At 40.3% G+C, this 15026-nt stretch overlaps 1 protein-coding gene across 6 annotated transcripts in view; it reads left to right on the top strand.

Moving 5' to 3' along the window:
- Cttnbp2 (cortactin binding protein 2) overlaps positions 1–15026 on the top strand; it is a 163143-nt gene that overhangs the window by 108324 nt on the left and 39793 nt on the right. For all 6 annotated transcript variants that reach the window (XR_015685327.1, XR_015685326.1, XM_087656211.1 and 3 more), the window contains 4 exon segments: positions 3269–3386; positions 7979–8254; positions 10149–10244; positions 11450–11529. Coding sequence is in view for 4 of the 6 variants with exons in the window: in XM_087656211.1 (XP_087512337.1) it covers positions 3269–3386; positions 7979–8254; positions 10149–10244; positions 11450–11529 (570 nt within the window). In the remaining 2 variants the exon portion in view is untranslated.

Raw genomic sequence — 15026 nt, 5'->3', positions numbered from 1 at the left:
TCTACCTTCCTGTAATGACAAGTAGAAACAATTCACTTTAAAGTCAAGGATCAAAGAATCTTAGTTGGAGAGACTTGCAATCTGTGTTATAGCTCTCTATCATTTTTAAAAAATAATTTATTGACATCACCAAAATTATCATTAGACTAGCATTTTCTGTATGCACTGCTAACTCACCAGCCAACTCAACTATTGGGGATATTTTATAACTGGCAATGACTATGTTGACTCTAATTAATTACAGCTGCTAATATACACTGGGTGCTTAGTTCATTGCAAACATCAAAGAACTCTAGGCACCTTTTGTTTAAGTCATCTGACAGTCCTATAAGTGACATTATTTGAAACTCAGAAATTGAATCAGGAATGATATAAGAAAAACACCATATCATTGTAAATATGATCATACCAATTAACATGATTTGAATCTAGGCCTGCTTCAGTTTTACTATCTTTTGCCACAAGTACTAGCTTAAAGAATTAAAAACCTATGGCTATCCTGGAACTTGCAAAGTTTAGTTTCCATATTGTATCTATTGAATACATTCTGAGTAATGTCTCAGTTTGCATTATCCAGGTTTCTCATTAGCTATCTTCTTCATTTACTGGCTTTATAGTAGTTTCATAAATGCCACCTTGATAAAAGTAGTTTATAAAATAGACATTGCTTGAAGTGAACTCTTTAGTTTAGGGTTTTTCTAAGTCTGATCCACAGATACATGAAAGCCAGACTTTGAAGATATAATACCTACAACCTGAGCAAAAGCTAACAGAGAAAACCAAATGTCCTAATATGTTTCTTTAAAGGCAAGCAGAATTTCTTAATTTAGAGGACCCCCGACAGAGCTCTTCAGTTGGCAGGTGTAGTCTCACATCCTGTTAACACCAAAAAAGGCCCTCTATATCAACTCTGCCTTCAGGTCAGCAAGACTTCTTCTGGTCACCCTTCATTTTAGTTGATAGCCCCAACTTCATCTTCGCTTTGTTTTCTGGTTCCTAATCCCCTGCCTTGGTGAACTCATTGCTGTATTTGAAAGTAAGTTTTGGAAGCAATATGAAGCAGTTGCAACTCACACATGCTCTTCCTGGGGATGGGATTGGTTCAGCCAATGTGGGAAGTGCTTTCCGTGTGTCCTAACACAGCACCAAGTCAAGGCCTGCTCTACAGCCAGTCGTCTGGTGTTAGTGCATAGACCTGCATCTGTGCACCACAGCGCATGCCCTGGAAAGATCACAGCAGAAAGCAACTGTGCATTGACAGGGAATGAATGAGTAATTTGAGGCATGCTTATGTCCAGGAATACCACACTGTAATACAGAGTTTTTTTTTATTTTAAGTAAAATTCAATTATGAATAATAATACATGAATGAATGTCGGAAGTTATATTGAACGAAAGAAGCTAAATGTAAGTGTCCCTGCTGTATGCTTCCATTTATGCAATGTTCAAAGACAAGTTGGAACATTCACTACTGTTAAAAATCAGCAAATAGTTCTGGAGGTGGGAGTGTGATTAAAGGTCAAATTGGAGCATTGAGCAGGCAAAATGTCCTTTCAAGTTAGATTCACATTGCAGCCATGCTTCCGTGATAAATAGTGGTGTGCTTTACACGGGACATTGTATTGCAAGGAGACTATTCTATTAGAAAGGAAAGGTTTTTACAAAACAAAAAAGGAAGCTGTACACCAAGAGAAGCCTTTGCAGAAGATCTGATTGGCTGTGCTGCAGGGTGCCTGGATGCAGGCTGCCTGACAGTCTTTATAAACCAAGGGCTGGGGAAGGAAGCCACTTGGTAGCCCATGTAAAGCCCTAAGTTCCATCCTGCGGAAGGAGGAGAAGAAGGCAAGATTTCACAGGTACAGATATTTCAGTTCCAGAAACTCAAATATACAGATACACCTAAGTGTGTGTGTGTGTGTGTGTGTGTGTGTGTGTGTGTGTGTGTGTGTGTGGTCATTCACTTTTCTGTCTGCCTCTCTTTTGGAGGGGGTGGAGATATTAGAAAGCACAATGCCTCATTTGGCTTCTAGTGGTTTCTAGTAATTTTTGTTTCTGGCCTATTTGGTCTCATTCTTGTAGAAAAATTAATACATTACCAGGAAACAACAGAAACAGCTGACTGAAGCAAAAGTCTTCCTGTTCTGATTTGCCAAGTGGAAGATACAGTTTGATGAAGTCATCTCATTCTTCTTTTCACACCGTGAAGCAACTTTTTCTTCTTAGCTTAAGAGTCTTCGCTTACTTTAAGTTGAAATGAAGCACTCGGGCTGGAGTGTGTCCAACAAGATTCCATCCCTAGCATCTGGAAAATTATTCAAATGAAATATTCTTTGCTTTGCAAATCTAGATATTACTTAGATACATTTGAGATACATTTGAGATTGTATGTGAGTTGCTGGGATTGAAGTGAGATTTCTAACTGTGAATTCTGGCATTGTTTTATACTGCATTGGGCTCTCTCTCTCTCTGTCCCTCTCTCCCCCTCTCTCTTCCTCTCTCTCTCTTCCTCTCTCTCTCTCTCTCTCTCTCTCTCTCTCTCTCTCCCTCTCTCTCTGTCCCTCTCTCCCTCTCTCTTCCTCTCTCTCCCTCTCTCTCTTCCTCTCTCTCCCTCTCTCTCTTCCTCTCTCTCTGTCTCTCCCCCCTCTCTCTTCCTCCCTCTCTGTCTCTCTCCCCCCCTCTCCCCCCTCTCTCTCCCCCCCCTCTCTCCCTCTCTCTCTTCCTCTCTCCCCCCCCTTCTCTCTCTCTCTCTCTCCCTCTCCCTCTCCCTCCCCTCTCTGGTGTATGGTATGTGTGTGTGCATGTATCTTTGTGTGTATAACATGACACATGTGAAGAGAGCTGTTGAGGATTGGTTCTCTTCTTCCATGCTGTGAGTCTTGAGGATCTAACGCATGTCACCATGCTTGGCAATCATGTGTTAGCTGCCTGGGCCACTTCCACTTTCATTTGTGCTTTGCCTGTTGTTTGTTATTTTTGTTCTTTTCTCTCTGGCTGTCTCTCTCTGTGCCTCCCTCCCTTACTGCCCCTATCCCTGCAAAACTGGGGTATGACTTGTACACTGACAGGTAAAGGGAAGACCATGTCAAGACATATATATCCCACACAGATCTCAAACTGTTAATTCTCCTGCCTTCACCTCCAAAGTATGGGTACTCTAGGGATGTGCAGCTATGAATTCTTGACCACAGGCAAGTGGCTTTCTCCCTTGGGTTTTTCACTCAAGTTGATGGATTTGGACATGGATATAATAGTGCTCTTGTCTTTACAGAACTGCCTAGAAATCTTGTGTAGGCATGGAGGGCTAGAGCCGGAAAGGAGAGACAAGTGCAATCGGACTGTGCATGATGTTGCCACTGATGACTGCAAGCATTTGCTGGAGAATCTGAGTGAGTGATGTTCTAGCCTGCTTATCCTGCCATACCACAGGGGCTCTGGAGCACCTGGAAAGATACTGGCACATCTATAATGACTTACCTGCTTCTTTTGAGCCTTAGTTATTGCAAAAACATTTCTGAGGATACCATTGCCTTTTTCCCTCAAGTAAAATTACTGTGCAGGTCTTTGCTGCACAAATAGTGTCAGCTCAGTCTTAGACTTTACTGAGAGAACAATGGAAATGATTACCCTCACCCCCAACCCAATCCCACCCCGATTCTTTGGAGATACTGGAATTCCAGGTAAGACTTTCCAGCTGTGCACTCTGCAGCAGCTGAACCGATGATAACTCCAGCACTTGGTTACTTACTGCCGGCCTTTGCAAATAATTTATGATGTCATGGTCTCCTCCAGCTCTCTAAGTTCATGCTCCTCAGTGCATTTTATGAAAAGTCCCCCTGTAACCTTATGAGTATGGAATGACAGATCATAGAAAATATAATAACATGTCAGTTGTCTCTCAAAATAGCTGTTAAGCCAGATGTTTCAGTAATCATTATCTTTAGGACATGCCACTTTAACATCTAAAATAATATTTTAACCTCTAATTGCACACTCAGAGATGGATCCATCTTTCCCTTTCTTTCCTCCCTCTCTTCCCTCTCTTGCTTCCCTTCTCCCTCCTTCCCTTCTTCCCTCAAGTCTCCCTTTTCTCCCTCCATTCCTTCTTTTTTCTTCCCTTTTCCTTCTAAACGGAGCCTTACTTTATAACATACCTGAAACTAAGTACCAGACTGCCTTCAAACTCACAGTGATCCTCCTGCCTCAGGTTCCAAAGTACTGAGACAATAGGTGTGAACCAGTAGAGCTATGTTAGATATGTATCCCAGATCCACTCCCTGCCCCACTAATCCCTCTCCCAGCCTCATGTACTTTCATTTTAATAACTTGCATGGCCCAATTTGCTCTGCCCATAAATATATGGGCATGTGATATTCACCAGACCATGTTTGACCTACCAGAGACCAACCTCATCCTTAAAGAAAACTGGCTTTGCCTCCTGAAGCAACTACCCAAAGCTCCTCACCTAGGGGCGGGTGCTCATAAGCCCCTCCTACATAGATGATAGAAAGTTGACTTGTGCAGGTCTAGGCAACCACAGTGACTGGATTCATGAGTGAATAGTCCTGTCATGTCCAGAAAACTGTTTTGCCTTGGTCCTCCATGGCCTCTGGCTCTCTTAACTTTTTTCCCTTCTCTCTGACCAGTAGTAAATTTTGCATTTACTGTTGCTGTCCGTATGTGGTCTGAGATAAAAATTTCGAGGTCAGGTTTATGTTGTATCTATTTAGCAAAATAATAGGTTAAGTCCTGGGGACTATGAGTTTCCTAAGGGTTCTTGGTCAGATTTACGCATCAGCCAGGCATTTCTTCCTGTGGAGTGAATTTTAGATCCAATCAGAAAGTAAATTGATACTCAAAATATACATTGCCTCTATTGTGCCCAATAAGAGTATCTTCCCAGTTTGGTTGTTATTGTAGCTAACAGATTTGGGAAGAACGTCTACTTAAGGATTTATGGAGATCAAGTTGGCTCATTTGCATGTCTGTGGGGGATCGTCTTGAGTGTTAATTGATATAAATTGACCCAAGCCACTGTGGGCATCATTATTTCCTAGGCAGAAGGTTCTAGAATAATATAAGAAATAGAAAGTCTAACTGAATATAGCTAAGAAGAAAGCAAGAAAAGATCCATGTACACTTTCTTCTCTTGACTGTAGATGTAAGTTCCTGACTTGTCTTCCCAGAAACGAAGGCCTGTAACATAGAATTGTAACCCAGAAAAGCCTTTCCTCCCCTGCATTGCTCTTGTTATGGTATTTGTCTCAGCAACAGAAATGAAACTACTCACTCATTATAAGGACTTATTACAGCTAGAGGATAATACATATAATGTGATTTTTAGCTTTCACCAGCTGCTTTGTTGAGACTAGATTGTACAAAGATTTAGGGACATTTGTTAAAATATAAATCTTCCAGCTGAAAGGTGAAAATGGTGAGTAACACCTAGGATTATAGCAGAAAGAGCCATAAGAAGAATTTTGGTTCCAAAGATACTGAATGAAGCGTCAACAGAAATCCATGATTGGCAAATGTAGAGTAGAAAAGAAGGACATCATAGGTCATTCCAAGGGATCTGGAATTGCCACCCCCCATTCCAGGGAGAGCTGTCAGAGGTGAAGCTGACATGGTTAACAAAGGTCAGGAGTTACTTGGATGTGTGGTTTTGAGATGTCTGTGTCAAGTCAGCAGGAACTCGAAGGGGAAAGATGAACTATACGTGTGAGTTTGACAGTCAGCAGTCTGTCAGAGATAGTTATAGAGCTGAGATGAGAAGTCTGTGGAGGAATGACAGTAAATCCAGAAGACAGGCTACCACTAAAAAGTGTTGATAAAGTCAAGGAGCCTGAGGAAGAAGACTATTAAGGAGAGAAGAACAGAGGTATGGAGGGCCCAGCATCCTGTGTTAGAAGCAGAGGACATGTATGTTAGCTGCTGGAGGTAAGATATACAACTGTCAACTGGAAAATAAAATAATAGTAAGTTAGTGGAAAAGCCATTTGAAAAGGGGGAAATTACCCCTGAGATGTTCTGCCAGAGCCTGACCAATACAGATGCGGATGCTTGCAGCCAACCATTGGACTGAGCATGGGGACCCCAATGGAGGATCTAGGAATGAAGAAGCTGAAGGGGTTTGCAACCCCATAGAAAGAACAACACTATCAACCAACCAGATCCCCCAGACCCTCCCAAGAGCTCTCAATGACTAAACCTTCAACCAAAGAGCACACGGGGAGGGACCCATGGCTCCATCTGCATATGTAGCAGAGGATGGCCTTATCTGGCATCAATGGGAGGGGAGGCCCTTGGTCCTATGGAGACTTGATGCCCCAGTGAAGGGGAATGCTAGGTCAGTGAGGTGGGGTGGGTGGGTGGATGGGTGAGGGAGCACCCTAACAGAAGGAGGTGGAAGTGGGATAGGATAGAGGAGTTGCAAAGGGGAAAACAGGAAGGGGAATAACATTTGAAATGATAATAAATAAAATAACCAATAAAAATAAAAATATTAAAAAGGGGGAAATTATAATTTAGTTTTATATTTCAATTCTTATATTAAAATTAAAGTTTCCCTTGTTTTTATATATTTTCACTTTGCTATTTGAGAATTTCAGACATGCCTACAATGTATTTTGATGATATTCACCACCACTCCCAACTCAGCCTGTGTAACCTCTCTCATGCTCCACTCCCAAGTTTTTTATTTTTAAATAACACTCTGAATCTAGTCAGTACTGGCCATTAGGTATGGTTGTTAGGTCATTCACTGAAAGCATTTTATTTTAGTATTAAAGCATACTACCTAATTCTTTCACTATGTGGGAAAGCCTTTAGTAAGCTTCCACTCATTGAATTTTGTGGATTCTTGGTAAAACACAATCTAGCTTTGCTATGTCCTCTATGACTTTAGTTCTTGAGTATCTGAATATATTTGGAAAGTAACTCAACACAGGATCTGACAGACACTGTTACATTTTTATAATTTTATATTATCATTTTATTTATACCTCATTGGGTAAACACTTTTGAGCAATTTCATCAAATAGCTCTAAAGTCTTCAGCTTTGTTTTTATAATAGAAGTATTTATATTCAACAATGTATTGAATATTAAAATTTATTAAATATAGTGGTATGACATAGAAGATTCTAGAACCAACACAAGCGATTTTTAGTAAACATAATTGAGCTTATAAGAACAAAAGTGCATGTGTATCAACTCAGTTGATATCCTTCAGATGGGAAATTTCATCCAAAGCTTCTGCTGTTGCGGGAGAGGGTAGAGCTGAGCGGTAGAAGGCTAGCTCACTGTGCACTAAGCCCTGGGAGTCAGAAGTACAACACTGAACACTTATCAAATACTCACTGGAATTTATCATGTAATTCTGAGTTGAATTCATAGCATCCCTTCCAAACTAAAAAGAATTTACTCTCCATGAAAATTCTCTGTAGATTTTCTGCCTTTTATGGAACACTGAGGGATAGCAAGACTAGGGACATTTACCAAGTTCACATAGCAAGGAGAAGGCTGCTCAGACTGAGCTCTGTGTTGACTCTCAGGGGACTATTCTAAGCCTACCGACCTTTGGACTGTGTTCTCACTTGCTCATGACGTTATATATAAATATAAGGACAACATAAAGAACTCTAGATGAAAGGAGGACTCCTGGTTTTTCCAACTTATCCAACTTCCTTTCTTTTAAACAGCTTGAGAATCTTGCCGCAGGGAAGAGTCAATGAAGTAGAAAGGCTGAGATACAAGGAATGATAAATGGTTCACTTTATATGTTTCCCAAGAAACTGTGGGGAGACCAGGAGACCAGTATTTGCTGCAATACAAGAAGACTCAGCTTGATATTGAATAAGATAGCCGTCTTTTGATTTATCTTTAAAATCTTCCTAACTGCTATTTTATTTAGTAGCTTGGCTTTCTTTTCCCCCTATCAAGGCTGTTTCTAAACTCCCATCTCTTTGTTTTTCTAACAGATGCTCTTAAAATACCCTTAAGGATTTCCGTGGGTGAAATTCAACCAAGCAATGACGGTTCTGACGACTTTGAATGTGAACACACAATATGCACTTTAAATATCCGCAAACAGACATCATGGGAAGATTTTTCAAAAGCAGTGAGTCAGGCTCTGACAAATCACTTCCAAGCCATCTCTTCTGATGGATGTTGGGGTCTGGAAGATGGGACACTTAATAACACGACTGACTCCTGCATCGGTCTTGGCACCAGCAGCATACAATCCATCATGCTAGGTATAAGCAGCCTTGAAGTGAAGCGAAAGTTAAACGTCTGGGTTTATTTGTGTCTGTGAGCTTCATAGCCTGATAGTTCACTGATGAAACACATTCTAGGTTTGCTTGTGGCCGCTGCCTGTACTGAAAGCCTTGAGCCTTCACAGTGAAGCCATTACATAATGTTGCCTTGTTGCTATAAAAATGCTTTTGTGCCTCAAGTAATGTTAGAGAGTAAATAGCTTGAAAGCCTTTGATGAGGCTTTGTTATTACAGCCAGATTAAGGCAAGAAACTAACCACATTATAGATGCTTGCTTAAGTGAACTTAGCTCCAGATTTGCCCTGAGGCCCTGCCAGGTATGTTATCCTATGATAACAGCACAGTAGAAGAGTACAGGAGTCCAATGTGGTCTAGAATTGAAAGAAACCCTTTAATGGAGTTACATTCAAACCTCCCACAGGGGATAGGTCAGAGTGGTAACACCTTATTTCTAATGAACAGACTTACAAAGAACTTAAAAAGACAAGATCTGTTTTCCAGTGGGCACAGTAAGAACTCAAAAAATATTCCTTGTCCCTGACTTTTTTCCCCTTCGATCTAAATTAACATCTATTACAAGCATTCGCTGTAGGGTCTGTGCAGGATACTTTATGAAAACACACCAAAGCCACATTGTATAAGCTACATGGGAATTAGAAGACTTGTGCAAAGGCACATGGCTATCGAGCAAAGCAATCAGGATTCAACTCCCAGGCTTACGAAGGTGAAAGCATACATGTCCAACAGAACCACATTTAAAAAGACTGACCTCGGGGAAGGAAAGGCAACCTTGACTGATGCTTTTAATGTATCAGCCTATAACAGAAGGTGTTTTTAGAAGTGGGCTTGCTTTAAAATATATTCCCACTAGCTATAGAATAACTTACTTATGACAACTTTGAGATAATAGTTAACATACTACTGTGGAAGGATAAGGCAGTTTTAAAATTGCATTAAGAAAACAAGCTATGAGTGATTCTCAGGAACATATTTTGCCTGCCTAACACAGGATCATGCAGAACATGGCTCTGTGCTGAAGTCTGATATATAAAGACAAGACAGAGGTGTCCTGAAGGAGGTGGCCCTGTGTCTGCTGTTTTATAGTTAATCTGGAAACTGGTGACAAGGAGTGGTGATTCCCAACAGCCAATGAAAGTGCTTCTGTGAACAGTGGTTGCCAGATGGTTGAAGGTTCATTTTTCTCACAGAGCTGTAGCCTGCCCAAGTAGTAGTGTAGTTCTAAAAGTCATTGAGTTTTGTGGACTTAGTTTAGTCTTTAGTTAGTTTAGGTCTTTCTATAGCCAGTTTATAATCGATGTTATTTTTAACCTTCATAAGTGAATTTTCTAAGTCACAATTAAAGGAACTTCAGCTCAGCTGAGATGCAGAAGGCTAGAGGTTATAAAAGTATTGGGGCTGCACCTTGATAAATAACCTGAAATTCTTGGCCTAATATCCTGAAACTATACCAAAAAGTTCTGGAATCTTCCCTAGAAAATGACCCAGAGACTAGATGGTGAAAAATCAGATGTTCTTCCAAGTGCTGGAACTTGATGGTGAAGTAGGCAGTGGTTTCAGGATTTAAAATTTTTGAGAACTTGACCTTGGAAGCATCTAGATATGTTTTTATTTTTAGGTATCCCTTTTTAGGTATACTTTTTAAAACAAGTCTATAGAATGAATAAGTTTCCACTTGACCCAGGACAAAAATGTCCCTGGGGAGGTCATTGCCTATTGTATGCCCTGTGGCCTCAGAAGCTCTGAACTCTTCAGCATCTCACAGAGGAGAATGTGTCAGCCACTGTGAAAGCATCATTTAGGCTCTTTGTTACCATGGCTCTCCATGACTACATGTTTCCCTTTCTTCAAATAGGAAGTATTCCGTGGTCAACTGGTCAGAGCTTTTCCCAGTCCCCGTGGGACTTCATGAAGAAGAAGAAGGTGGAGCAGGTCACAGTGCTCTTGTCAGGTGATGCCAAACTAGTCTAGTGCCTAAGGCATGTGTGCCTCACCATGGGCTCGCACAGGACCAGTTCCTAAGCCTCAGTGTTCTGTCTGCTTGCTTCTTGAAGTACTTGTGTGACTCCTACTATGAGATCATTAGATGTTTCCTGAAATATCTGATTAAGGGGGAGAAAAGACTTGGAAGTTAGAGTTTGTCACCCTTGGTTATGTCTACCCTGCTCATAGTGTCCTGCTGCTCTCATTGTGGCCCTCATTAGAAACAACCTAAAGGCAAATTGGCATGTTGCTAAGTGTAACAGACTGGTTTAAAGAGAAATGTCTGTTGTTACTGTCAACCATGATGTATGTCTGATATGATTATATTTTAATGGTACACATGCCTATTAAGAAAGTGTCTACTCTTTTCAGGCTATGTTTTTATTTATGACATAAGTATAATGTGACTCAATGGTCATAGCAATCCAGTAAATTCTTTTTCTGCTTACATCTAATTTATATATAAAACTGAGTCTCTGATTGATTGTCTTGTGTAATGTCTAGTTATTACTATGTGGTATATTTACTTTTTCTCAGTCCTGGATTATAAAAGACTGATGATTTATTCATGTATCTCCCACAATTAGGAATAGACTTTCAAAAAATAAGTGTTGACTACAAATTTTAAGGTCTGAACTATACATACCCATGGCAATTTTTTAAAAATTGATTGTTCACACTAGAAAACATATTACATTTTGACCAGGGTGTTGAGTGTTGGAACTGGAGGTGGGGACAGAACCTAACTAAAAGAAGGCCCTGGACTTGTACAGTGATATTTGGCAAGACTAAAGCTTTTCAAAGATTGGGTTATCTATGTTAGCTTTCGCTAACAAACAATGAGCACTAAGCCCAACAGCTTGCATACTCAGCTCCAGATGCTGCTGAACTCTGGAGGTCCTGGCAGTAATTGCTAAAAAGGTCACCGGACCTTCTTGAGGGAGTCGGGTGGGAGGAAGCATCAACTGTGGAGCTTTCAGTCTCCCAGGGCATTAGCTGTTTAGAAACCAGTAAACAGGTGTCAAAGTCACTTTGATGTTTCTTGGCCAAATGTCAGCTCCTATAAGTCCACACAAGTATCCTGTTTCTTTCATGGTAGCTTGTGTGGTACCTTGATCACCTGTATTTCACAAGGAAAGGCCAATTTTCCTTCTCTGTGTGTACTTCTCACAGGTCCCCAAGAAGGCTGCCTCAGTAGTGTGACTTATACATCCATGATCCCACTTCAGATGCTGCAGAACTACCTCAGGCTGGTATGTTGGCACTGTCATCACCCCTCCTGAAACATGCAAGCGGTGGTCCATGTGGATAAGTGTGGGAGCCCACATACCTTGTGTTCTGGGTTAGGACATTATTTTCTCCAACACCCCTTCCTGGCAAGCTGTCTATCACTGGCCTGGATTTCTGTCACTATAATTTCTTTGTCCCAGAAGGATTACCTGTGACTACTAAAGTGCTTTAACTTATGTAGGAACATATTACCTGCCCCTTAACACAGATGTGCCATCAAATATTAGACACAGAAAGGAATAATCACGTATATCAAGATGCCTTACTCTAAGCTTTTACAATTTAAAGTTGAGTAAATAAGTTCACATCAATTGGACTATGAATTTGGCCTCTTTTACAGAAACCAAATAGTTAGAGATTAAATAAGACCAAAGTTTATTCTTCTCAGATATTTAACTTGCAGCAGGTGAGAGGTCTGGGAAGGGCAAACATCCAAGTTCCAGGGCCTCAGCACCATATCTTCTTGTTACTGCTTGCAGCCCATGGACCAGAATTTAAAGTCAGTTCCCTACTGAGCTAGCAAATGTGTCTTGCTGTGATGTAACCATGTTCCCTGCTCAAACTAGACAGTATGATCCTAATAGGAAGAAGAATATGAATATCAAAGAAATCAGTAAATTCAGATACAAAACGGACATGTAAATGGCGCATTTGTTACATACTTTTAATAGATGTAGGTAATATGCCAAGTGTTTTCATTTGTCTTGTTTATTCATAACATCCCTACAAGATTGGTAATATTATCTTCATTTTAAATAAGTAAGGCAAAAAGAGGTTAAAAGGATCAAGGCAGTGCACGTAGTTACTTACGAATGATGGAATTGCCTATATCCCCTGTGTCTGAGTGAGAGCTGAGTGAAATTATTATGAACACCATAAGACAAAAAGTAAATAAAAGCTCTCCTGGCCCTCTTAGGCAGCCATTAAAAATAGTTAGATTGGGACTTTACACAAGTTGTTTCCATCAGATTTAAATTAATTTTTCTGTAAAGCTATATATTGATAAAGGCTGGACCCACCTTGTACCATCAGACAGGGAGAGCTTAGTCAGGCCTCTCTGTGGGACACTTTCACTTTTCTCTCTTTGCTTTTGTTTTCTTTCCCTTCAAAGCATCTAATATGCTCAAGAGGAAGAACTCTAGGTAATTCCTTACTTAGGAGAAAGATGAGGGTGTATCCCCCTGACTGTCAGGAATATAAGCCTAGGCTGTGAATGTAGCCACTTCGCCCTTCCTCCCTCCCAACATCTCCATATTAAGCAAAGTTTTGACCAAGGGCTAAATTGTCTCAGTCCAAAAACTATGACAGTTTTAAAGATCTTGTTGGGCTTTATGTTACTATTACTGTGATGAGACACCATGGCCAAAAGAAATTTAGGGAGGAAAGGGTTTATTTTGCTCACAGTTCCATATAACATAGTGGTTCTGTTCTCTTGTTAATTACAGCCAATTTTTTGAGCTTCAGCTGAACAGACACCATATATTCTTTACACAGAAGACTAAGTAGAACATTTGTTTCCCTGTGAAACATCACAAAGCAGGCTTCTATCATCTGCAAGGCTCTCAACATTTGTATCTCCCAAGACAGCTTCCACAGACCAGCTCGCTGATCTCTCAACACTCAGTGGCTTTTCTTGCCCAAAGTGCCAAAATCCTTCCATAGCAACTCTAGAACAACATGGTCAGGTGTCCTACAGGGATACCCCACTCCTGGTACCAATTTGTCTTGGTTATTGTTACTATCACTGTGATGAAACACCATTACCAAAAGCAACTTGAGGAGGGAAAGTTCTGTTTCACTCACAGTTCCATGTAACACTTCATCATCAAAAATAGCAAGGGAAGGAGCCTGAAGGTAGGAGCTGATACAGCAGTCATGGAGGAGGCTGCTTCCTGGTTGGCTCAGCTACTCTACAGAACCTAACACTACAAGCCCAGGAATGGCCCCACCTAAAATAGACTGGGCTTTCCCCTCAAGAATCACTAATTAGGAAATGCCCTTACCTCTAGTCTTGTGGAAACATTTTCTTAACAGAGATTTCTTCCTCTCAGATTACTCTAGCTTGTGTCATCGACATAAAAGTAGCTGCTACATTTTATTTTGTAACACTTCATTCCATTAAATAGAGAAATGCTTCAGTGAGCTGACAGAGAAGTATGGTTTTATAAACACAGAAGAGCTAAAGGTAAGGCAAGAGAATTGCTGTAAATTCAAGGGAAGCCTAGGTTACAAAGCAGAGAGACTATCTCAAAACGACAAAAAACAAACCACAAAAACAGAGGGCTTTGGCTTTTATAGTTTCAGTAAACTATCTATCTATCTATCTATCTATCTATCTATCTATCTATCTATCTATGTATATAGTGACTTTGCATATATAAATTATGTTTCTTGTGTTTCTTTTATGTCTGTTTTATAAAGAATGACCTCAAAAAATGGTTGCAAATCACAGAACACAAAGGAATCCAATTTCCCTTTTCTTTTTAATATCCCAAATGCTAGTTGACCAGACTCCTACATCATTCCATACATTCTAACTCCACTGGTAGTTCTGTTCTAATTTCAAGTATTACCAATCATTGCTATTAGTTCTTGTGCTTTCTCATCAAATAGTGTACAGTTGCAGGGCTCCTGTTTCAAATGTGTACATCACATACCTGGGAGTGACTTTTGAGACTGATGATAGTTCAAGAGCAGTTTATGTGACTAAGTTGACAGAAGCACCCATTCATGCCTCAAAGACAGTAAATAATTTCTTTGAAATTGTGTGTCAGAAGAGGCTGAAATGAAATTGTTTGCTGTAAAGCATGCACTTTTAAGTGACAGCTAGCCAAATTTTAAATGGCACAGTAACACCCTATTATTTTTGCAGTCTTTCTTGCATTTAATGTCTCAGCATAGCTGACCTCAAACTGTTCCTGCACAGCAGCCCTTATGAAGACTATTTATGGCAAGTGGAATAGCAAAAACAAGTTGGAGTTTTATTCCTTTAAAATACCACAAGTCTGAAGGCATATCTCAGTTGCCACATGGACAGCAATGGACAGCTCTTGTATTAATTCCCATTCTGTAGGAAAACATCATAGGAGAAAAAAATTAAAAAATGGATGGGCCATCACTGAGGTTGCTTGATCCCAGAGTCACTGTGCTTCACAAAGCCCTGATTGACATGTGATGTGGGACCCCAACATCATGTGAAGACACAGAATAAATCTGATTAGTATCAGTCATAGTAGTGAGGCTAGTATACCTTTACTAATAAACAAAAGTGTCACATTGTAGCAGAATAATTCTGGTGACTGACTCAAGCTATAATCTTAGAAGTTGAATTTGATTTTATTTTTCAAACAGATTTCCTTTCTACCGTCAGCTCCATCCACAACAGCATTAGCTTCCCCATCAGTCCAGGTAGCTGGAGAGCCCTCTGCTGGAGGCATGGAGCACGGCGCATGATTTTATA

This window comes from Rattus norvegicus, chromosome 4 (assembly GCF_021556685.1).
Source record: "Rattus norvegicus strain SHRSP/BbbUtx chromosome 4, alternate assembly SHRSP_T2T, whole genome shotgun sequence".
Taxonomy (NCBI): Eukaryota; Metazoa; Chordata; class Mammalia; order Rodentia; family Muridae; genus Rattus; species Rattus norvegicus.
Note: the sequence above shows the minus strand (reverse complement) of the source record. Positions and strands in the feature narration are given on the sequence as shown.